The 24,099-nt window shown below is 34.8% G+C and overlaps 1 protein-coding gene across 3 annotated transcripts in view; it reads right to left on the minus strand.

The window, feature by feature from the left end:
* The window catches only part of dop1a (DOP1 leucine zipper like protein A), a 73,054-nt gene continuing 48,955 nt past the window's right edge, over nt 1-24,099 (minus strand). For all 3 annotated transcript variants that reach the window (XM_030157093.1, XM_030157094.1, XM_030157092.1), the window contains 16 exons: nt 20,412-20,537; nt 19,646-19,780; nt 16,421-16,476; nt 16,187-16,291; nt 16,045-16,111; nt 14,356-14,500; nt 12,954-13,033; nt 10,626-10,735; nt 10,378-10,527; nt 9,121-9,182; nt 7,267-7,419; nt 4,956-5,092; nt 4,804-4,859; nt 2,428-2,592; nt 2,201-2,330; nt 1-600 (listed from right to left, as the gene is read on the minus strand). In XM_030157093.1, the coding sequence (XP_030012953.1) occupies nt 292-600; nt 2,201-2,330; nt 2,428-2,592; nt 4,804-4,859; nt 4,956-5,092; nt 7,267-7,419; nt 9,121-9,182; nt 10,378-10,527; nt 10,626-10,735; nt 12,954-13,033; nt 14,356-14,500; nt 16,045-16,111; nt 16,187-16,291; nt 16,421-16,476; nt 19,646-19,780; nt 20,412-20,537 (1,986 nt within the window). In that variant the 3' untranslated portion in view covers nt 1-291. The remainder of the gene's footprint in view (nt 601-2,200; nt 2,331-2,427; nt 2,593-4,803; nt 4,860-4,955; nt 5,093-7,266; nt 7,420-9,120; nt 9,183-10,377; nt 10,528-10,625; nt 10,736-12,953; nt 13,034-14,355; nt 14,501-16,044; nt 16,112-16,186; nt 16,292-16,420; nt 16,477-19,645; nt 19,781-20,411; nt 20,538-24,099) is intronic.

Genomic DNA, 24,099 nt, shown 5'->3' on the forward strand with positions numbered 1-24,099 from the left:
TTCAGAGCCGTGATCCTGTCATTAGAAATCTTTATTAAGTCACATCGATATGGAATGGCACAGCATCTGTACTTTGTCCCAAAGGACTCACATGAAATGTTAAAAGTCATCAAAGCTGCTCTGTATGTACAAATAATTAAAATTAAATACAATGGCTTCTGAAAAGTAAAATAATTATTATAAATACAAAACATGTACAAACTATTTTCCCATTTTATTCCCGTGTTTTTACAAGTTGAGGTTTTTCACTAGTGTTGATCAATCGTCTGTTAATCGCCGTCGGTGGCGTCCTCACGTCTTGATAAGTCCTTCTAGAAAGTCTTTTTCCACCATCTCCTCAATGTTCTGCCTGGCTCGGCTCCAGAATACCTTCTGACTCTCCAGTTTGTGTCCGTCTTTGTGTCCGGGGAAGGCGGCGTCCGTGGGATTGTGGGTAAAGGCCGGTCCTGAGCGGCTGCTGGCCTTACTGTTGAACACCTGACTGAGGAGGTTGAAGAAGGGCAGGAGCTGCTCCATGCTGCGGATCACGTAAAGGGTTAACATCAGGTGGCCCGGCTCCCAGGACAGGGTCCGGCTGGAGCAGTCCTCCTCTGGGTTCTTCTGCAGGGTCACAGACATGGACAAAAAGAATGAATGGATGAATGGATGAATGTTTTATTTAACCTCCTCAGACCCAGCTATGGGTTTTCTGTCCACATTTGTGGACAAGAGTTTCACAACTTTATACAACAAAAAAAAAGAAAACTGTCCACCACAAAGGACTTTCCATAAAAAATGTAAAAACTGCATCTGAAAAACTGTTGCATCATGATGTTTCCAATATAGGCACTTATTTGATAAAATTAAAAAAGCTTGTACTTTGCTGACATTTCCTGGGTCTTAGGAGGTTAAGACATAAAAAGTAAGAACATAAGAACCAGAAAACAGAGACTTCATACAGTTTTAGAGATATTTACACATCTGAAAAGGAGCAAATTATATCAGTCTATGTTAACCTTCCAGTATCTGGGTGAGTATATTATACACACTTTGCACTTCATGATTTAAAACGTCAGAATATTTTTCACAATTTGCTTTAAATCAGAATTCAAAAGTTGTTCATTTTGGCATTATTTTTTAAAATTCTAATCCATCCACTAAAATCAGTACATTATAAATAATAGTATATTCCTACACTAACACCCTTCTACCAAGTGAATAAAAAAATGCACATTGGCACATTTTGAAATTTAAAATTTGACTTAGCACAAAAAATAATGATGGATATTAACCAATGTTGGTGTTAATCATTAACATTTGTCAGGCTGCTAAAATAAAAAAAAAAAAAAGTAATCCAATTTTTACGTAATATATTGAAAAAAACAAAACACAACCTGTTTTGTGTTTTTTTGTATAAAAAAATACAGTTTGTTTTATGTTATAAACAAGGCATTTAAAGTGTTTAAAAAATGACAGTTATTGAGTATTTGGTATTTTTGTTTACAGTTCAAGTTGATGAAATACAAAAAAAAGTTAAAGACATTGTATTAAAATATTTTGACATTATTACAACTCTATGCAGATTATGTGCTGTCGGTGGTTACAAACAGCCTCTATGGGCAGGACACTGAAGAGTTAAAACAAAAAGTATATATATCAATATAATAATTATAATAAATATAATTCTAAATCATAATCCATTACATATTCGCCAAATGTAAACCCTATCAGAATCATGAAACACAGGACATGATGTTAAACTGTCCATTGTGCCAGTAGACGGTCTGCACATGAGGTTTGCCTTGATGTTGAGAGGGGGATGGGAGCTGTATCTCCGACATGGGAAGGATGTAAATTTCGGGACACATCATCAGTAGTGTTGCCAGTCTGGATGTCGGAATCAGCAGTCCACAATACTTAGACCAAGGCGCTGGACCTCATAATCCTTATATCATATACAGTTCTCCTCATAATTTATACCATACATGATTATCTTAATTGTTTTTATTTACATACATACACCAGAGTCATCACTCCAACTCCCACAAATCCACCTCCATACTGTTGTGCACATGCATTTCTTTGTGCTACTAATTTACTTTAACCACGTCGTGTGTTGGTGCAGGTGCAGGAACACAGAGCGTTTAATGACTGTTTTCTCTGTGAACGAGCCGCTCATTAATCTCCATCGTTGACTCATCAGAGGAAACAGAAGTGATACCTTGGCTCTTTTTCTCAGCAGCTTTGCCAGTCGGACCACATAGGGTTTAAACTCTCTCTGGTGAGTCCCCTGGCGTCGTACTTCCAACCCTGAATCGTCCGAAGCCTCTGGGATGAAGGCCCAGCGGTACCTGTAACGAAACAGAACCACACGGTTTTCAACAGTATCAAACCCCCCCACCCTCCCCACACTGACCCAGAACACACAGCAGGTGAGTTAGTACTGACATCTGAAACTGAGGAAGACTCTCTGGAGGAAGGGCCAAGGCCAGGTCCAGGAGTTTACATGCAGACAGGTACAGGTTGAGCCAACGCTGGCTGTTGTAGGACGTGGAGAACCCGTTTCCTCCAGAGTAGGTGGTCTCCAGTCCGGCTACAGATGGACCTGAAGTCCTGCACACAGATAGAAAAAAAAACACAAAGAAAACAGTCAGAACAAAAGAGGCTTATGATGATACTCCTGACTACATTCAACATACGACAGTAAAATAACTTAACCCTTTAAGCACCAGTGTCATAATATTGACAAACGCAACACAAACACAATACTCTGCTGCTTGGCTAAAACACTACTAAAACTTCATACATTTTACTAAGTTAATTTATTTTAAGGATAAGATGACAAAAAACACAAAAACAAAAAACTATGTAAATACGTTCAAAATTACATTTTCCTAAGAGGTATGCAATCCAATATGGCTGCCACCATGTGACCTATGTAAATTAGATGAGTACATTTACTCCCATCACAACCTTTGGGTCATATCCAACATTTTCCTCATGTACAGTATGAGTCTATCTGTAAACAGTGCCAAGATACAGCTTTTTGAATTCTTGATATCAAAATTTTAGATTATATCAAAATAGAAGCATTCCTATTTATAGAGTTATTGATTTTAAAATGTAAATCCTGATTTTAGTTTGTAGATAGTTTGTAAATGCACATATTTTTGGGTAATCTTACTTTTTTAAAATACAAAATAAAGACAAAAATTCAGAGTTGTCATGAACTAAAGTGAGTTTGACACCATTAATATCTTCAGTACATTTCACACATTCATCCTTTGGGCCCGACTGGACCCTTTGATGGGCTGGTTTTGGCCCACGGGCCGTATGTTTAACACCTCTGCCTTAGTGTTTAATTTATATTAAATATACCGGGTAGGGAAGCAAAATTTACAATAACATTTAGTTGTTTTTTCTCAGCAGGCACTACGTCAATTGTTTTGAAACCAAACATATATTGATGTCATAATCATACCTAACACTATTATCCATACCTTTTCAGAAACTTTTGCCCATATGAGTAATCAGGAAAGCAAACGTCAAAGAGTGTGTGATTTGCTGAATGCACTCGTCACACCAAAGGAGATTTCAAAAATAGTTGGAGTGTCCATAAAGACTGTTTATAATGGAAAGAAGAGAATGACTATGAGCAAAACTATTACGAGAAAGTCTGGAGGATACTATTAAAGAAGAATGGGAGAAGTTGTCACCCGAATATTTGAGGAACACTTGTGCAAGCTTCAGGAAGCGTGTGAAGGCAGTTATTGAGAAAGAAGGAGGACACATAGAATAAAAACATTTTCTATTATGTCAGTTTTCTTGTGGCAAATAAATTCTCATGACTTTCAATAAACTAATTGGTCATACACTGTCTTTCAATCCCTGCCTCAAAATATTGTAAATTTTGCTTCCCCACCCTGTAATAATATGAAGGTCAAGGTCAAATTTATTTATAAAGGACATTTAAAACAACACAACATGCCCAAAATGCGGTACAAAGATATAAACGTATAAAAAAAATGCTAAAATTAATTAATATAATATAATATAATATATATCCTCCTGAGACCCAGGAAAGTGGAAGTTTTAGCTTTTTTACATTAAACTGTCTTGATTGAAAACTGCATAATGCAACATTTTTTTCAGATACATTTTTAAAATTATTTTTATTTATGCATTTATTTTTTAATGGAATGTCCTTCACAATGGACAGCATCTTTTTAAGTAAAACTGTAAAACTTTTGTCCACTACAGAGGACAAAAACGTATTGCTGGGTCTCAGGAAGACATTAAAACTGATAAAACAGATACACAATAATAGGATAAAAAGCATTTAAACAAAGCCAGAGGATAAAACAAATAAATGTCAGTCACTTGTATTAAAAGCCAGTGTAAATGGGTGCATATTTAAAACAGATTTAAAATGCTCAATGAACTGTGCACGTGATATGTTGGAACAGAGTGAGAAGAAGAAGGAGGAGCGGGAGAAGAGGAAGGAGAGGAAGAAGAAGAATGAGAAGAAGAAGGAGGAGGAGGAGAAGAAAGAAGTAGAAGGAGAAGTAGAAGAAGAAGAGAAAGAAGAAGAAGGATGAGGAGAAGAAGAAGAAGAGGAAGAAGGAGAAGAAAGAAGTAGAAGAAGGAGAAGGACAAAGACGAGAAGAAGGAGAAGAAGAAAGAAGCAGAAGAAAGAAGTAGAAGGAGAAGAAGAAGTAGGAGAAGGAGAAGGAGAAGGAGAAGGAGAAGAAGAAGGAGAAGAAAAAAACATGGGATGTAAACAGTGGATCCAGGCCGGAGTAAACACTGAACATGAACTCATACCTTGATATGTCTTCATCTGCTGTTAGTTCCTGTTCCATTAGTAGAAACACCTGAACCTGCACAGACAAACCAAAGACCAAACGCTCCAGAAGTCTGAACACACGTACACATTAACAGCTGGATTCATGTCCTGGTCTGTGTGTGGTTCTCACCAGTTCGGTGATCATGGTGGGCCACAGGGAGGTGAGATGTTGAGGGGACATGCGCAGTAACAGGACTCTGAAGAACAGGAAAACCTGAGCATGAAGGATGGGAACCTGAGGAAGACGCAGGCTTTCCACCAGACGCTCTGCAGGAAAAAAGAAAACAACATAAAAACAGACAGCGGTCAAACACATGATAAGAAGGTTTAATAGTGAGTGTAGACATGTCAAACAGAGTCCAACATGATCAGTGAACGTCTGTTTGGAAATTCACAATAATCCTCAACAGTAAGAATGTTAACTGGTCTAAGGACAAAACATTCAAATCTCAGGACATGACATGCTGAAACTGTCAAGGATTTAATTTGATATTTTTTTTAATCGTAAATAGAGCTGTGTATTGGCAAGAATCTGACGATACGATACAAATCACAATACTAGGATTACGATACAATACATCATGATACTGTTAAAAAGGCAATTTTTTGTTTGTTTCTTTTTTAAATGATTATTTCCTTGAAGAATTGAATTACACCAGAAATATACACAAATATTAAACACATTTTATTTGATCCCAACAGGATCTGATGCTATATCAGAAAATGTTCCTGTGTTCAAACTGAAATTCTGTTTTATAGACATTACAATTTCAGATCCTGTTCAAATGTTCATATTCTATTAGTTCAGAACTAACATCAGAACATTATTTTAGTTCAATCCCAACAAAGGAACTAACATTATTGAATAAAAGAGTGTTAAATAATAATAAATAAAATATAAATAAAAAAGAAAAACAAAAAAAACTAAAAATGAACCTCTACAATATCGGCATTTGAATAAATACCTAAAAATATCGATTCAGTACTTTTTAATAACGATACAGCATTGTGAAATGAAATATTGCGATATATTGCAGAACCGATATTTTCTTACACCCCTAATCATTAAAAAAAAAAAAAGAAAAAAAAAAGAAAATCATTTGCATTTACTCATGTCTGTCTGATCCGGCCACACCTTTTGAAACACAAAAAAGAGTTTTCTGCAAATATTTCATGATAATATTTGAGATTGCTAAAGTTTAAGGGTGACTGAAAACTTTTTTGCACTACTGTGTGTCAGAGTGTAACATCATTAAGCACAGAGGCAAAAAAAAATTCACATCATTCATATTCATTTTTTACATAAAAAATGTAATACAGGACCACTGGTAATAACATTTTGACTCTATTGCATCCACTATATGGACAAAAGTATGTGGACATGTTGAATTCAGGTGTTTCTTTTCTAACAAGGGTCTGGGATACAAAACAACAATGACTAATGTCAGAATAGAGTTTTATATTATGGGATAAATATTGGTTAGTTTGGTTTAAATTATTATCTTTGTTTCAAAACTGCCTCAGAGATGGTTTTGACTTCATTTCTCTCCACATTGATTTTTTAAAAAAATCCATGACTATGATTTAAATGTTCTTCCTCTAAATTTCTAAAACATTTTTCATGCCCTGACTGTAAATAATAATTTTCTACCACAACTAACCATCTACTTTCTTATTTTCTGTGTATTTTTGCTCATTATGATGCTCTTTTCTTCATTTCTGTTCATTTTGAGTTTTTTTTTTTTTTTTTTTTTTAATTATTTTTGATATTTGTATTGTTCATTTTTTCCCTCAACTTTTTTCACATTTCACTGAGAAAGAAAAATCTCCCATTAAACTTTAAGGAAATATTGTTTTTATCTCAAATCCTCATGAACAGGAAATGTTACAGCTGTAGACATGATGTGTCCCAATACTTTTGTCCATATAGTTTATAAACATCACTATTTCCTTAAAGTCTCATCCCTATTAGAACAGAAACACCTGAGTTCAATATATCAGAATACTTTTGTCTGTTTAGTTTATCTACAGGTGACAATATTGTTAATTATTCTGACTTTGTATCTTTATTAGACTTAATGCCTCGTGATAAAATTAGATTTGTCTTTATTCGTGTTTGATTTTAAATGTTCTTTCTGTAATTTCTAAAATATTTTTCATGCTCTGACTGTAAATAATAATTTTCTACCACAACTAACCATCTACTTTTTTCACATCTCACAAAGGAAGAAAAATCTCCCATTAAACTTTAAGGAATTACTGATGTTTATAAACTATATGGACAAAAGTATTGGGACACATCATGTCTACAGCGGTAAGATGTCCTGTTCATGAGGATTTGAGATAAAACATCAATATTTCCTTCCATATATTGTATCATTTGCATGTTCTTCATCCCTACTGCTGCTGTAAAATGATCTGGTTTCCATGGAGATGCTCACCTTGTATATCTGGCAGGTACTTCTGGTACTGGTCCACTTCGCTGCTGTAGATGGTGAAGGCGAGGCGTTTGAGGAGCATGGCCCTCTGCTCCAGCTCGGCGTCTCTGTTGGTGAACAGACTCAAAGAGCTGCTCTGAGCGACGGCGACCCGAGCTGAAAGGAAACACAGCAGGTGGATTATCAGCGCAGACGTTCACACCGACGACTCTGCAGGTACACGGACCAGAGACTTAATGACAGAGGGAACATTAGCATCTGTGTCTGTCTGAGAACGAACGTAATTGTGGGACGAACTCAGAAAAACAGGATCCAGTAGGAGATGTATAACACCCAGGTGGAAGATGTGACTAATTAAGACAGAATAGTGATATGTATAGGCAGATTAATTACAGTTCAGGTTCCACATTCAGCCCAATTTGATCCCACATGGGCCGGACTAGTAAAATAATAACATAATAACATAGAAATAATAAAGTAATATTACATTATACGTATAAATAATGACAACTCCATTTTTTTTTACTTTGTTTTAGTGCAAAAATATAACATTAAAATAGGAAAATATTTACATTTACAAACTATCCAAACGAAAAAGATGTGAGTAACCTGAAAAAACAGAGCAATTTAACAACATTATGCCTCAACTTATCATTTATACATGTGCATTACACAGAATGTAACACAAATATTTAATAACAGGCAGAATATTGTTAAAATTACATGTAATTTTCTTCAGACATTTCAGGTTCATATTTGTTCAGGTTATTCACATTTTATTGTTAAAGGATAGTTTGTAAATGTTTTCATAATTTAATATTTTTTGCATTGAAACAAAGACAAAAATTTGGAGTTGTCATTATTTGGAAATATTTACAAACTATCCAAACAATGTCCAGTGGGTTGGACCAGTAAAATAATCCCATAATAACATGATAACATATAAATAATAAAGTAATATCACATTATGCATATAAATAATGGCAACTCCAATTTTTTCTGTTTGTTTTAGTGCAAAAAAATAACATTAAAATATGAAAATGTTTACATTTACAAACTATTCAAACTAAAAAGACGTCAATAACCTGTAAAAAACAGAAATTTCTTAAGAGAAGTAAGTGCAATTTAACAACATTATGCCTCAACTTATCATTTATACATGTGCATTACACATAATATAACACAAATATTTAGCAACAGGCAGAATATTATTAAAATTATACTTAATTTTCTTTACACATTTCAGGTTGTTCATATTTGTTCAGGTTATTCACATTTTACTGTTAAAGGATAGTTTGTAGAAGTAAATATTTTCATATTTTAATGTTTTTTTGCATTAAAACACAGACAAAAATTTGAAATTGTCATTATTTGGAAATATTTACAAACTATCCAAACAATGTCCAGTGGGTCGGACTAGTAAAATAATAACATAAAAACATATAAATAATAAAGTAATATTACATTATGTGTATAAATAATGACAACTCCAATTTTTTCTCTTTGCTTTAGTGCAAAAAATAACATTAAAATATGGAAATATTTATATTTACAAACTATCCAAACTAAAAAGGTGTGCATAAACTGAAAAAACAAAACAAAATAGAAATTTCATAAGAAAAATACGTGCGATTTAACAACATTATGCCTAAACTTATTATTTATACATGTGCATTATGGATAGTGTTGTTCCTCTAATTACTGTGTGATTCTAAAGTGTTTTTCTCTGTTTTCTTAGAAACATTCACCACCATCTCAAAGCCCCTGGGCAGCTTTCAGTGGCCCCCTAATGGGCCGCAGCCCCCCTGTTGAGCACCTCACATCAGTCGAATATTTGTTACAAAACCTAAAGCTTACTCATGAGGTCTCTGAACGTGGTCTTGTCATGGGTCATCAAGTGGTCAATGATGGCTCTCCAGCTGAAAAAGGAGAAAACTGTGTTAATATTAAAGTGTTATTTCATAAAAACACAGAAACAAAGTGACATGTTAACCCAATAAGGACGACATTATAAACAGGCGCCTAGAGTTTTTAAAATGTTTTTGTTGCAATGAAAGTGTCTGAAAATGTCTTTGTTGCATCTTTTTTCAGGAAGAACTTAACTTTCAATATCTGGCCACTAATTATCATAATTATATGCAATACATGCTTAAAACAGTGTGTTATTAAAAAAAAAAAAAAAAAAAGACTTGCATTTTAAAAAACAAATCATTTTATGAAAAACAACTGTAAATGTTCATAACAAAACTTTATGAGATCACAGAAATAAACTTTCCACTATTTTCAAATGCTCAAACATTTAAATTTGTCTAGATCATTTTGTCTCCCTGTTGTTGTTCTTCTTCTTTTTAGTTCTTTCATGTAATTTTGATCCCGTGTTTATAGTCTGTGTCCATTTTCTGTCTAGTTGTCGACAGAGCCCCTCATTTCACTGACAAAAACATCCATCATCTCCTTTTTTTTTTTTTCAGACACTGCGTCTCTTTCTGCCCTGGCTAGCTCTCTACGTATAGATTTACATAGATATTAATATACATACATTTATGTAATATTTGCAGCTAAAATACAACTATCACTGAACTACAAACCAGAAAAACACAGATTAAAACAGTGGAAAAAAGGTAAAAACAATAAAACCAAAACAGTGAAACTCGACAAAACACACTAGAACAGTCCAAAACAGCACTATCACTATTATATACAATTATTTACAAGAATTCAAGATTCTGGTCTTGACTCTTGACCAGATCTACATGTAAAGTGTCATAAAATAACTTTTGTTATAATTTGGCGCTAAAAAAAAAATTGATTGGATGAATTCACCACAAAAATACCACTAAAACCTCACTAAAACAATGCTAAAAATAACAAAAATCTTTCATCTCTCTCTCACCGACTGCACTATGCTGCTCTTAGCTCCGCCCACTTCCACTCCCCCACCCCTCTACCCTAATGTGTTATATATCAATCAAAAGCTCTGAATCTCATCTTTCAGATGCCGTTTGAATTTTAGGAGTTACGGTAATCTGAATGCAGTAAAATGCTAAATGTGTCACTGCAGACACAGTGGTCTTCAAAGGGTTAAAACCAGACCTGCTTTCCCCTGGTACTCACTGACTGACACAGGAGGAGTCCATCTGGAAGAAGGTGTGATCCATGAACAGGTCGAAGGCCTCCTTCTTCCAGGCACGACGGGTGTACTGGTACCCACTGAGGCTGCTCAACAGCTGGATACAGGCCCGATAGCTGGGGGCGTTGTGAGCACTGGACAAAACACAAAACATCCAACAAAACAGACACCGTCAGATACGAGGAGGAAGTGAAGTCAGTATAGAAACAGGAGACGAGGAGCTGACCCACACCTGTGGTTGCGGAGGTAGGGGACGACATAGTGCATGATGTTGACCAGCAGGGGGATGACCCGCTCCTTCTCGTCGCTGTAGAAAACCATGTCCAACAGATGAGCCAACACCTGACAAAAAAAACCCCAAAAACCATAAATAACAGTGAATTTATTTCACAAAACAGCAATAAATGACACCATATGTGGAGATATGAACCCCTCACTGTTCAGTTATCAGCCTGGTTAATTATCTCTGTCGTCAGGTTATGGAATCAGCCGCTGGGGGATTATCTGTTGGTTGGTTAATGTTTGTTTGTGAGTGAGACAATAATTAGGGGTGTAAGAAAATATTGGTTCTGCAATATATCACGGTATTTCATTTTACAATACTGTATTGATATTAAAAAGTACTGTATTGATATTTGTAGGTATTTATTCAAATGCAGATATTGTGCAGGTTCATTTTAGGCTTTTTTTTTTTTTTTATTAAATAATGGTAGTTCCTTTGTTGAGACTGCACAAAAATAATGTTCTGATGTTAGTTCTGAATTAATAGAATATGAACATTTGAACAGGATCTTAAACTGTAATGTCTGTAAAACAGAATTTAAGTTTGAACACAGGAACATTTTGTGATATCGCATTAGATCCTGTTGTGATCAAATAAAAATGTGTTTAGTATTTGTGCAGATTTCTGGTTTAATTCCATTCTTCCAGGAAACAATCTTTAAAGAAAAGAAACAAAACCAATAAAACAATGCCTTTTTAACAGTATCGTGATATATCGTGATATATCGTATCGTGATCCTAGTATTGTGATTTGTAAAGTATCGCCAGATTCTTGCCAATACACACCCCGAATAATAATTAATAATTCCACCCAATAACCATATAATTATAATTACACACAACAATATTTCTGTATAGTTATTTATGAACTAGCGCGATGACCCGTGGGGAACCATGTGTTCTAGATAATGATGTCCCGATCTGGATTTTTTTGCTTCCGATCCAGTTTTTTTTTAAGGATTAGTTTTGCCGATATCGATCCGATACCAATCCGATACCGACTTTTTACGATGAAATTTTGATTTAAATTTGGAGTCATTATTTGTAGGTTATTATACGATTATTTTACTTGAGATCACAATTGGGCTGAATGTGGAACCTGAACTAAGACAAGTATGACACCTTTGACTCTTAATAACTTTAGTATCATGTTTACAATAGAATAGAATAGAGTAGAATAGAATAGAATAGAATAGAGCAGAGTAGAATAGAATAGTCTACTCTACTCTGTTCTATTCTATTCTATTGTAAACATGATACTAAAGTTATTAAGAGTCAAAGGTGTCATACTTGTTTTAGTTCAGGTTCCACATTCAGCCCAACTGTATAGAATAGAATAGAATAGAATAGAGTAGAGTAGAGTAGAGTAGAATAGAACAGAGTAGAGTAGAGCAGAATAGAATAGAATAGAATAGAATAGAATAGAAAAGAATAGAATAGAACAGAACAGAATAGAACAGAATAGAATAGATCTTTACTGTCACTGCCATAGGAACAATAAAAATCAGTTCAGCAGCTCAGTTCAATTTAGCAGCAAAACACTTATTGCAAAGGGACAGTATACGAAAAATAAAATACAAATATCACAGTGTTAAGAAAAGTGAACTGTGCTAGGGCTTCAGAATAAAATATTAAAACATATGTGCTACTAAAGTAATGCTAGAACTCCTGAAATGAACCAAACATACAGAAAGAACTTTAACATTAGTATAATTTTTGCCCGAATACCACAAGTGGGCCCAAGACATAAGAACGTGTCATGGGATACCATAGAACACAGTGATAGTATGATGATAAGAAAAGAAAAGAAAAGAAAAGTAAGGTTAATTACACACTCAAAAAATAAAAATGCGATTCTCAGTTGAAGATGAAAAGAGCAAATGATTACACGGATTTATGAAGATAGGGTGTGTTCTGTGTTTTACAGTTTCACATGAATTCAGTGTTAATCTGAGAAGCTCCACTGCAGCATTAGGTTGATTTACTGCCATAAACTCATCCATTCATCTACGAGCTGCACAGCAGTGAAACAAATCTGCATAATTAGATCCACACAGAGCAGAGATAGGCCGAGTGACGAGAAGGCGGCCCCCGTTTAGGCCGGTAGATTGAGTTATTGGTTCGTTAATAACGCCTGACGCGGAGACGGGGAAGAAGGCTGTAAATCAGACGTAAAGAGCTGAGTCGGACCGTGTTTGTGACGAAGATGAAGTATGGAATTAAAAGAAAAAGGCCCTGAGAGATGCAGTTTGAGCTAAATCACATGTGTGTGCTTTACCTCGGCCAATAGCGTGAGAGCATGAACACTGTAGACTGATGGAGTGAAGCTGGAGGCCTCCATCACTGTGAGCATTAAATCTAGAAAACACACACAAACCCAACATTAGCAGCACAGAACAACCACCTATCTGTAAAATAAACTCACATTTTACAGGAAACATACACGGTTTTGGTGTTTAATTTAGCAAAACTCCATTCATTCCTACTTTTACAATGCGGGTGTGCTCTCCTTTAGCTAACCCTTTAAGCACCAAAATCGCAATATTGACAGCTGACTTGAAACTATCTTTTTTTGTGTTTTGAAAGGTGTGACTACATCAGACACACACAAATGCTAATTCTTTTTTTCTAAATGATTTCCATCCAATTCAATCCATTTTTATTTATACAGCACAAATTTAAACAAACACAAACGTTTCCAAAGTGCTGTACAGTAAAACAAATGCAATAAAAACATAATAAAAGATAAAAACACAATAAAACACAATAAATAAATAAATAGACTGTCTACCACAGATAAACTATCCATGCACATAAAATCGCAATATTGACAACTGACTTGGAACTATCTTGTTTTGTGTATTGAAAGGTGCGACTACATCAAACACAAACAAATGCTAATTAATTGTTTTTTTTCGAAATGATTTCCATCCAATCCATTTTTATTTACAAAGCACAAATTTAAACAAACACAAAGGTTTCTAAAGTGCTATACAGAAAAATAAATGCAATAAAAACATAATAAAAAACAAAATACTAAGATAAAAACACAATAAAACATAATAAATAAATAAATAAATAGACCGTCTACTCCAGGTAAACTGTCCATGCACATAAAATCGCAATATTGACAACTGACTTGGAACTATCTTTTTTTGTGTTTTGAAAGGTGCGACTACATCAGACACAAACAAATGCAAATTTTTTTTTCTAAATGATTTCCATCCAATCCATTTTTATTTATAGAGCACAAATTTAAACAAGCACAAAGGTTTCTGAAGTGCTGCGCAGAAAAATAAATACAATAAAAACATAATAAAAGTTAAAATACTAAGATAAAAACACAATAAAACATAGCAAATAACTAGCTAAATAAATAAACACTGTCTACCGCAGATAAACTATCCATGCACATAAAATCAACATCCTACGCAGTGTGAAAAGCCAAAGAAAAGAGGTGGGTTTTAAAAAGAGTTTTAAAATTAGACAGTGACGCCTGTCTAATGTGCAGCGGCAGTTCATTCCATTATTAATTCATTATTTGTTTGTTGTTAATAAAACACCCTTGTCACAAATATCACTAATAACCCGACACAGAAACAGTAAATTTAACCTTTGACTAGAACCGGCTTTATAACTGTTGTAGTGGTGCAGAAGTGAACTGTGGGTAAATGACACACCTTCTACATCGGCCTCCAGGTTTGTTCCATCCACGATAATCTGAGGAGACGCCTTCACCTCCAGGTTCCTCCTCAGCCACGTGGTTTGTTCCAGAGACGAGCCTGCGATCGTCCCGATGGCCTCCACCACCTTATGTGTCACGTCCTGAAAGATAAGATAATGACTTCAGTAAGACGTCGAATTCAATCACATCCTGTTTCTACGGCTCCGTCCGCATTCCTGTGTGTGAAGTTAAACTTGTGGAAGCTACAGGAATGAACCCTTTAAGGACTCCCATTATAACAGACCGAGACTTCATTATGTTGTTTTTGCAATAAAAGCATCAAAAAGTGTCTTTTTTTTTTACCAGCTGTTTTGCATCTTTTTTCAAGAACTTCACTTTCAATATCTGGCTGTTCGTTATTATTATTATATGTCATAAAAACAAATTCATGGGGCCCAGCATTTGCGAGCGCGTGTGTGTGTTGGGGGGCATAGAGCAGTAGAGTGGGTCCAGTGGATAAAGGTTAGAAGTTGTGAAAATTTTGTGTAAGATCCGCTGTATAAGAGAGGAATAGAACCACGGAGTTGGACATTGAAAGTATGTATACATAACTTTTCGTTTCACGCCAGGGTTAGTTTCGTTAGTTGTGGACTGCACCCCCACATATATAACTACCTTCCCCGTGCTCCGCCAAAAAAAAAAAAAATTCCCCGATTTTTTGACAAACTGCACCCTCTATACATATACATATACATACACACACACAAACACACACATACATATACACAATAGGGATGTAACGATAAGAAAATTCCATATCACGGTTATTGTGACCAAAATTATCATGGTTATCATTATTACTGAAATGTTCAAAAAGTACTTATACATAACCTGAAATAATTTACCCAAGTTGCATTTTGAAAAATAAATAAATAAATAAAATAAAATAAAATAATAGTCACAATGTACTTTCTGTTGGCAGAAACATCCAAATATTAACATGTAAACATCAAACATACAAATGTGCATTAAAGATGGCACCTTATAGCCATTGTTTAACCATTTTCCATATCAACTTTGTGTTGAAAGTGCACTAATCAAACACGGTTATCATGATAATTAGAATTTAAACGGTAAAACTAACCATCAGGAATTTATCGTTATATCGGTAATTGTTACATCCCTAATACACATACATACATTTATTTTATATTTACAGCTAAAATACATCAATGAAGTATACAAATCAGAAAACTACAGATAAAACTGCGAATTAGAATTTAAACGGTAATACTAACCATCAGAAATTTATCGTTATATCGGTAATTGTTACATCCCTAATGCACATACATACATTTATTTTATATTTACAGCTAAAATATATCAATGAAGTATACAAAATACACTAGTAGAACACTCAAAAACAGCACTATCACTATTACATACAATTATTTACAGGTATTCACCGCAAAAACACAGCTAAAATCTCACTAAAACTCTGATAAAAGTAATAAGAGTTTAAGCTCTGAATCTCTGCTTTTAGACGCCATTTGAATTTTGTCAATAGCGAGAACTTTTCAGGAGTTACGGTAATTTGAATGCCGTAAAATTCAAAATGTATTACAGGAGACATACATCATCTTAAAATGGTTAAAGAAACTTATTATAAAGCACAATGTAAAACCTGAAGACTTTGAGTAATTACCTGCAGCTCGCGTTGATCCTTCTTACTCTCCAGATTTGGATTCTTTAAAATGAACTCGTTCAAAACTCTAGAGGACAGAAACAGACACATGTTCACTCTGGGTCAGTCTAACCCTGTATGTTCGTAAAACGACAACACCCACCCCAGGATGAGGAACTGTCCGGGCGCCGGCAGCCCTAACTGAACCGAGTCCTTCAGCAGCGCTAACAGAGACGGCCAGCTGTCTACCAGACTGGACACAGGAATTCTAGGACAAAAACAGGAAGTAAACAAAACAACTGTAAATGTGAGTCACTTTGACGTCTGTAAGGCTCAGATGTTAATTCTAGTAAATACCAGAGGTGAGTTATATGAGGACGTTGTACAGTGAACTCACCTCTGTACGTAGGCGTAGAAAAACTGCAGCATGCAGACCTCCAAGGACAGGTGTTTCTGTAGGAGACACTGACCGTTACTAAAGGAATAAAGGAATACTGGACTGGTACTGCACCACTGATTTGGTGGTTCTGCAGGGATGGAATGGCAGGAAATATGTGTGTGGTATAAAACACACAAACACACACATGCACAAAAAAATATGTACAACTTCTACAGGTAGTCAGTATTTAGCATGTTGGATTTCATGTTTTTTCAACTCTCTTAACCCATAAAGACCCTGTAGAAGCCAATAACAAAATAACAGTCGATAACGTAATAAATTTGCCATTTTTAAAATGTAATAGGCCAGTAACGTAATAACTGGCCAATAACGTCATAAAAGTCCTGAACCGATACCGTAATAATTTCTGGCCACTAACATAATAACTTATGTTATTGGCCTGGTAAAAAAAATATCTCTCTCTGTCTCTCTCTTTCTCTGCAGGGATGGAATGGCAGGAAATATGTGTGTGGTAGGGGTGTGCAATTAATCGAAATTCAATTACGATTTCGATTATTACACGCAACGATTACAAAAATTATGTAATCGAGAAAAAACGATTATTAATTTTGAGTTGTTTAATTCACTCGAACGCAAGCTACCATGAGCTGCTCTGCCCCGCCCCCCTCTAAGCTACTGCTGCCTGCTAGCCGGCAGGTCCACCCCAAGAGGAAAGTTGTACCTAGCGGTCTGGAAAAATGGCAGGAGAATCACAGCAGAAGTGCTTGGTAAACAAAAAAGGCAAGTCAAATTCAATTGTATGGAATCACTTTGGGTTTGATGAAGAAGATGAAGAGCAAAAACCCATTACGTGCAAAAAGTGTTTCGTAGTTGTGTCCGCACCGACCGGTAACACAGCAAACCTTTTTAACCATCTAAAGTTTAACCACCGCGACCTTTATCATAATCTTATGAAAAACTAAAACACATTAAAAAAACTCCGTCTACAACTTTGTCCGCAATGCAATCTTCAGTCTCCGAATCTCTTTACGCTGCAACTCCCGTATTAACCTAACTGAAACCTCACGGCACGCCACTGAATTTACTGTTTCATACTACACTGAACATACTTGAATTTATAATTTGCCCTTTACGTGAGTTTTTTTTTTATTGCTACAGTTCTATGGCAAGTCTAGAGCAGTTTAATTCCAGTGCACTATTTGTTTACAAAAGGAAACATACTTGAATTTACAGTACACTTATTTGCATTCAAAGATTTTTTTGTTTCGTACAAAAGTGAACATACTTTGTTTTAGTGGTTAAAAGCTTTATTTATATTTAAAGAGTATATCTTACATTGTTTTGCAAGAAAAAAATAAACAACTTTAAGGTTAACAAATAATCGTTTTTAATAATCGTGATTTCAATTATTGCTAAAATAATCGTGATTATTTTTTTTTCTATAATCGAGCAGCCCTAGTGTGTGGTATTAAAACACACCTACACACAAAAACATATGTACAATTTCAGGTAAAGTCAGTATTTAGCATGTTGGATTTAGTGTTTCTTCGACTCTCTTAACCCATAAAGACCCTGCAGAAGCCAATAACGAAATAACGGCCGATAACGTAATAAATTTGCCATTTTTAAAATTTAATAGGCCAATAATGTAATAACTGATCAATAACATAATAAATGTCCTGAACTGATTACGAAATAACTTTTGGCTAATAATAAGTTATTACATTATCAGTTCAGGACTTTTATTATGTTATCAGTCATTATTACATTATTGGGTTCTACAGACCCAAACAGCCACTAGATACCAAATCCATCTACTGATATGATCTGTTTAATACCTGTTGATCCACTAATCTTATCATTACATGCAAATAATTGGTGTGAAATACAGTTATTCATCTTTTCATGGTCTTCAGATATGACCCATTTGGATGTTCAGAGGCTCCGCAGTTACCGTGGAAACACCGTCATCTTCTACAACACTGATTCACCAGTAAAACCCATGGAGTTGGATCAATGACAGTGGATGGACATACTGGGTTTATGTTCAGTTATTGATAGAGTTTCATGAAAAATTCACTTTTTCTTCAGTTTTCTCTGTTCTGATATAATAACAGTTGAATTTGAAGGCTTTGGGGTGCCTCAGGGTTCTATTCTGGATCCTGTTTTCTTTGTATATGCTGCTCCTGGGTTCCATATATAGAAAGTCAATAACAGAGCCTCTGTGCTGGTCCTATTGGACTATCTGCAAGATGTTCATACGTCATCTTCTACAACACTGATTCACCAGTAAAACCCATGGAGTATGGATGGAGACACTGGGTTTATGTTCAGTTAATGATATATTTTGTTGAGAAAAGACACTATTTCCTCAGCTTTCTCTAATTTTGATATAATAACCCTCAACTTTAATCTGAGCTTTTATGAACATCTACATGACCAGTAAATTATATTTCAGAAATACTTGATTTTCACTGAAAAAACACTAAATACAGAGAATAATATTACAATAAATGGTGAAAAATCATTGAAGAAAGGTTAAATGTGGAAAAAAGATTAATTTAGGACCTGCAAAGTAGCACTGGGTCTTCATGGGTTAAATTTGTTTTAGTTATTTTCTGTATATTCCAGGTGTCCAAATTTTAATGCAGAGATTGAGAAATGCATGTTTGTGGTCATAATCCTGCTAAAACAACAAACCTTATGTTTACCTAAGACTTTTGTGCAGTGCTGTACATGACCACAGAAAGAAATACAAAAAAAAATCCAAACCTCACGAAAAACTAGATGCACTTATCAAAATATGTTGAAAAACTTGGCCTAGGTGTTTTTACTGTGTTCCATCAAACTTACAGCGAGATGCAGTTTGGTGAAGTTCACCCTTTCCTCTGAGATTATACTTCTCTTTTTTCTTTTGTTCAGACAAGGTATAGCTTTTTTAGATGTTACCTGCTTGACAGTTTCAACTGTGACTGTGGCTGATAAATGACACGTCAGCAGCACGTCGGATGACGCTTCTGAGGAAGACTGGAGCCACAGTCGAAACTGTCAAGCAGGTAACATCTAAAAAAGCTATACCTTGTCTGAACAAAAGAAAAAAGAGAAGTATAATTACATAAACAGAAGACAAAATGAACATCTTTAGCCTTTCCTCTGAGTTTGGGGATCAAAGTAATACACATGGTCAAAATCTTTAACAAGCAGCAGAAACCAAACTCAGACCTTGTCCTTTGCGATTGCCGGCGGCTGCTTCAGAACCTCCTTCACCGTCTGCATGACGGTCTCGGTGCGCATGGCGCTCACCGATCGGACCAGTTCCACCAGCAGCAGCTGCTCTTCACTGGCCAAAGGAATCACCTGGAAACACAGGAGGAGTCCGAGGATGAAGGACATCAGCATGGACACTCTGATATAGGGCTTTATTTGGGACTGTGCAACGCTGTTTAGATTGTTTATTCCAGTGTGCAACTCCAAATTTTTCTCTTTGCTTTAGTGCAAAAAAAAACACCATTAAATTCTGAAAATATTTACATTTACAAACTGTCACAAAAAAGATGTGAAAAACCTGAAAAATCTGAAATTTCTAAAGAAAAATAACAGCATTTTTAAAAATATTCTGCCTCAACTCATCATTTATACATGTGGATTAGGGATCAGATTTACAAAGGCACAAAACATTTAATAACAGGCAGAATATTGTTAAAATTGCACTTAATTTTCTTTAGATGTTTCATGTTATTTGTATTTGTTCAGGTTATTCACATTTTATTGTTAAAGGATAGTATGTTAATTTAAACATGGTTATATTTTAATGGTTTTTTTACACTAAAACAAAAAGAAAAATTTGAAGTTGTCAATATTTATAAGCATACTGTCATATTTTTCTTACATTAAACCAAGAACAACATTTAGAGTCATTATTTACAGATTGTGATGCTGTTATTGTACTTCAGATCATTTCGATAGGTCTGAAATGTCCAACACTCACCTTGTTTCTAACTGGAGCCTTGACCTGTTTCCTCTCATTCCAAACATACGCTATCGCTGCCATGAAGTGAGCGCCGTGGTTCATGGAAATTGGACCCAGCAACTCCAGGATTTGCTGCCGGAGGTTCTATTTTTTTTAAAAAATGAAGAAATGAAGAATAAAGGTTAGATAAATTGCATTTTCACTCCCTCCAGGAAATACACTGGACCGCTGTTCAAAACAGTTATGGATTAATTAAACTTCTCCAAATGGTGTCCATAAAATCCAGAGAAAAGAAAAAAGAAAATGAAAGAATAGAAAAGCAAAGAATAGAAAACAACAGAATACAAAAGAATAGCAAAGAAAAGAATAGAATACAAAAGAACAGAATAGGATCAAAAAGAAATGAAAATAGAATAGAATAGAATAGAATAGAATAGAATAGAATAGAATAGAATAGAATAGATCTCTGCCAGTGACAGTGCACTTAGATCTCATAACAATACAATATAATACAAACATTTATTTAAAAAAAAAACAAACTGTGCAATAGAAACATGTGCATATTGCGGGAGGAGATATATGACCATGTAAAATTTTTAGAAATATAAAAATAATATAAAAAAATCATACAATCAATAGTGACAAAATATATAATTGTTTACATATTATAAAGGATTAAGACAGAGAAAAAATACACACGGTACAATCTTCTTCACCTATTCTGTGTAACGCTTAAATATTTCCCCTGTGCAACACAAGGTAATCCACAATAACACAATTATACACGACATTAATTTTAGCAAAATAACAAAGCCAATTAAACTTAAAGCACTTCAAATATCCTTGGTGTCACTGGTAAAGGTCTTTAAATATGTCACAGAACATGAAGAACCACTTTGTGTTCTGAACTATAACCAAGTAAAACAAAGCACACATTACATTACTTCTGTAAATGATATGACATTATCTACATCTACACTGGAACTCGACTCATGTCAAACTGCTGAATTATGGGAGTTTCTTTTTAAACAGAGTGTGGTAGATGACTTGGTCTTTAATTGATTTCCTTCAGGGACACAGACTGTAATAAATCCTAACTACGCTCTGTTTTATCTCAGGAGAAATTACATTATCCAACCAGCTCCGGAAAAGCCTCATATTCCACCATCTAGATGAGGCTAATAACTTTATTGGCAGAAAAATGCAAGATGATAATGGCTTAAAAAACATCCATTGGTGCCAGTAAATAGATTACAGCCGTACTGTTGAGACCTGTGATTTAAGTTTTATGCACGGCGTCGTTAAACCAGGATGCACATGTTCACATTAACTCTGGGCTTTTATTCAGTTTACCTGTTCATCTACGTATATGGTCTATAGTACACTTTATTTCAGGTTTCACATACAGACCGATGGGATCTCCAGTAAAATAATAGCATAATAACCTATAAATAATGACTCCAAATTTCCTTCTTGGTTTAATGTGAAAAAAATAATATTACATTACGCCAATCAATAATGATGACAACTCCAAATTTTTCCCTGTTGTAGCACAAAAATAACATCAAACTGTAAAAATGTTTAAATTAACAAACTATTCTTTAACAGAAAAATGCGAATAATATGAACAAATATGAAACTGAAACGTCTAAAGAACATTAAGCGTAATTTTGACAATATTCTGCATTTTTGTGTTACATAATGTGAAATGCACATGTATAAATGATAAACTGAGGCATAATATTGTTAAAATTGCACTTATTATCTCTGCCAAGGAGGTTATGTTTTTGTCGGTGTTGGTTTGTTTGTCTGTCTGTTTGTGTGCAAGATAACTCAAAAAGTTATGGACGGATTTGGATGAAAATTTCAGGAAATGTTGATACTGGCACAAGGAATAAATGATTCAATTTTGGTGGTGATCGGGGGTGGTGGGGGGGCCACGGGGGCCCACTGATCTGCCTTGGCGGAGGTCTGCGCTCTATGAGTGCTTCTAGTTTTTCTTAAGAAATTGCTTTTTTTTTTCAGGTTATTCACATTTTTTTTTGTTTGGATAGTTTCTAAAGGGGTGGTTCCATGAAACTGGTCCCTAAAAGCAGGGCAGAGGGGCTAAAAATTCAAACCAGATGTAGACTAATGTTATGAAGTAATTTTGGAAGCACTTTGGGTCTATTTTAAAAATAAATATTTACTTAAACTATGTTAGAAACTATATTATTATATATTATTTTACATTATATTTAATACAAAAATTTGTATGTAACACAGTCAAAAGGACATGAAAATTACATGCTACTATTTTTTAAATATCTCTTTATTCTCTCACAGGTACATTTTGGCAATTGCACTAATTATGCAAGGCAGAGTGTTCCACAAAAATGACCGCTGTTGCAAAATCATTTGTGATGTATTTGTATTTAAATGGGCAGGTTCTGCATGTAATGCCAGTGGACACGATGGGTTCCACACAAAACCTGGAATGAGACTGAGATTGATGAAAAACCCACATGTGTGGATTAGAAAAACCACTAGGATCAACACATTTAACACAGTCTCTTTATTTATAGACTATGTAAGACCACTTACACACACGTTTTCACATCTAATGCACTGACACCTAGGGAGATTAATGTCCATATTTGGTCCTATTTTTGGACCCAATATTTTATTAAAAATTCATTAATTTTGGGATGGCTCAGAGCAAGAGTATTTTTTTTTTTTTTTGCATTTATCTGAGGTCATCATTAGGTCCATCCTAAGGGGAAATATGTCTACATTTACCTTTTATTATTGGGTCTAAAAAGCTGGAAAAGTGCTAGGCACCAAAATGTACCCAGTTTCATAGAAGCACCCAAATGTAAATATTTTCGTAATTTAATGTTATATTTTTGCCCTAAGTTGTCATTATTTATCAATTATTATGTTATTATTTTACTGGTTTGATCAAACAGTGCTGAATGTGGAACCTGAACTAAACTGAGTTTGACACCTCTGGTCTAAATGGAGCCAATCAGGTCAGATTTTGATGTTCGATCTCCACGTACATTTGTTGAATAATGTCAAAGTTGCATTTGGATTTATAAGCCTAGTGACTATTTGTCATCAAATTTAAACCAACTTAAAAGTGACTGTACTTAAGACTTCAACATAACTAAAATAACCACTAGAAGCACCACAGGTTTGTGGTTTAAACAGTTAAAAACATAATGTCCATACCATAAAAGTATTTCAGGCATTTTATTCTTAGGTTTAGCAGACAAGCAACAATTAAGGCCTATTTGCTGCCTCTCCTGCTCATCCTGTCATGCCGTCGGCTGTCGACTGACTGACTGACTGACTGACTGACTGACTGGTAAAAAAAACCATAGGCCCACCCAGGTGCATGCTGGTCTCCCTTAGTGCTGCCTATTAATGCCCAGGTGCCCACGGTCTAAACAAGTATGAAAAACAAAACAAAACAAAACAAAAGGTGCTAAATACTAAAGAATGAAAGTAATAACCATGAAAGTCCAAAATATGTTCTAAATATTCAATTAAAAAAAGCAAACAATCAAAAATAAACAATTAGCAAAAAATACTAAATTACTTAAGGGTCAAAACATGGTATTGGAAATCTCTCTGACGGGACATTTTAGAGACAATTTCACAGATTAGTGTTGCTAAATGACCCATATATTTACTTTTAAATTCATTTTTGCTTTAGTTGGAC

The sequence above is a fragment of the Sphaeramia orbicularis genome, chromosome 16 (genome assembly GCF_902148855.1).
Source record: "Sphaeramia orbicularis chromosome 16, fSphaOr1.1, whole genome shotgun sequence".
Lineage (NCBI taxonomy): Eukaryota > Metazoa > Chordata > Actinopteri > Kurtiformes > Apogonidae > Sphaeramia > Sphaeramia orbicularis.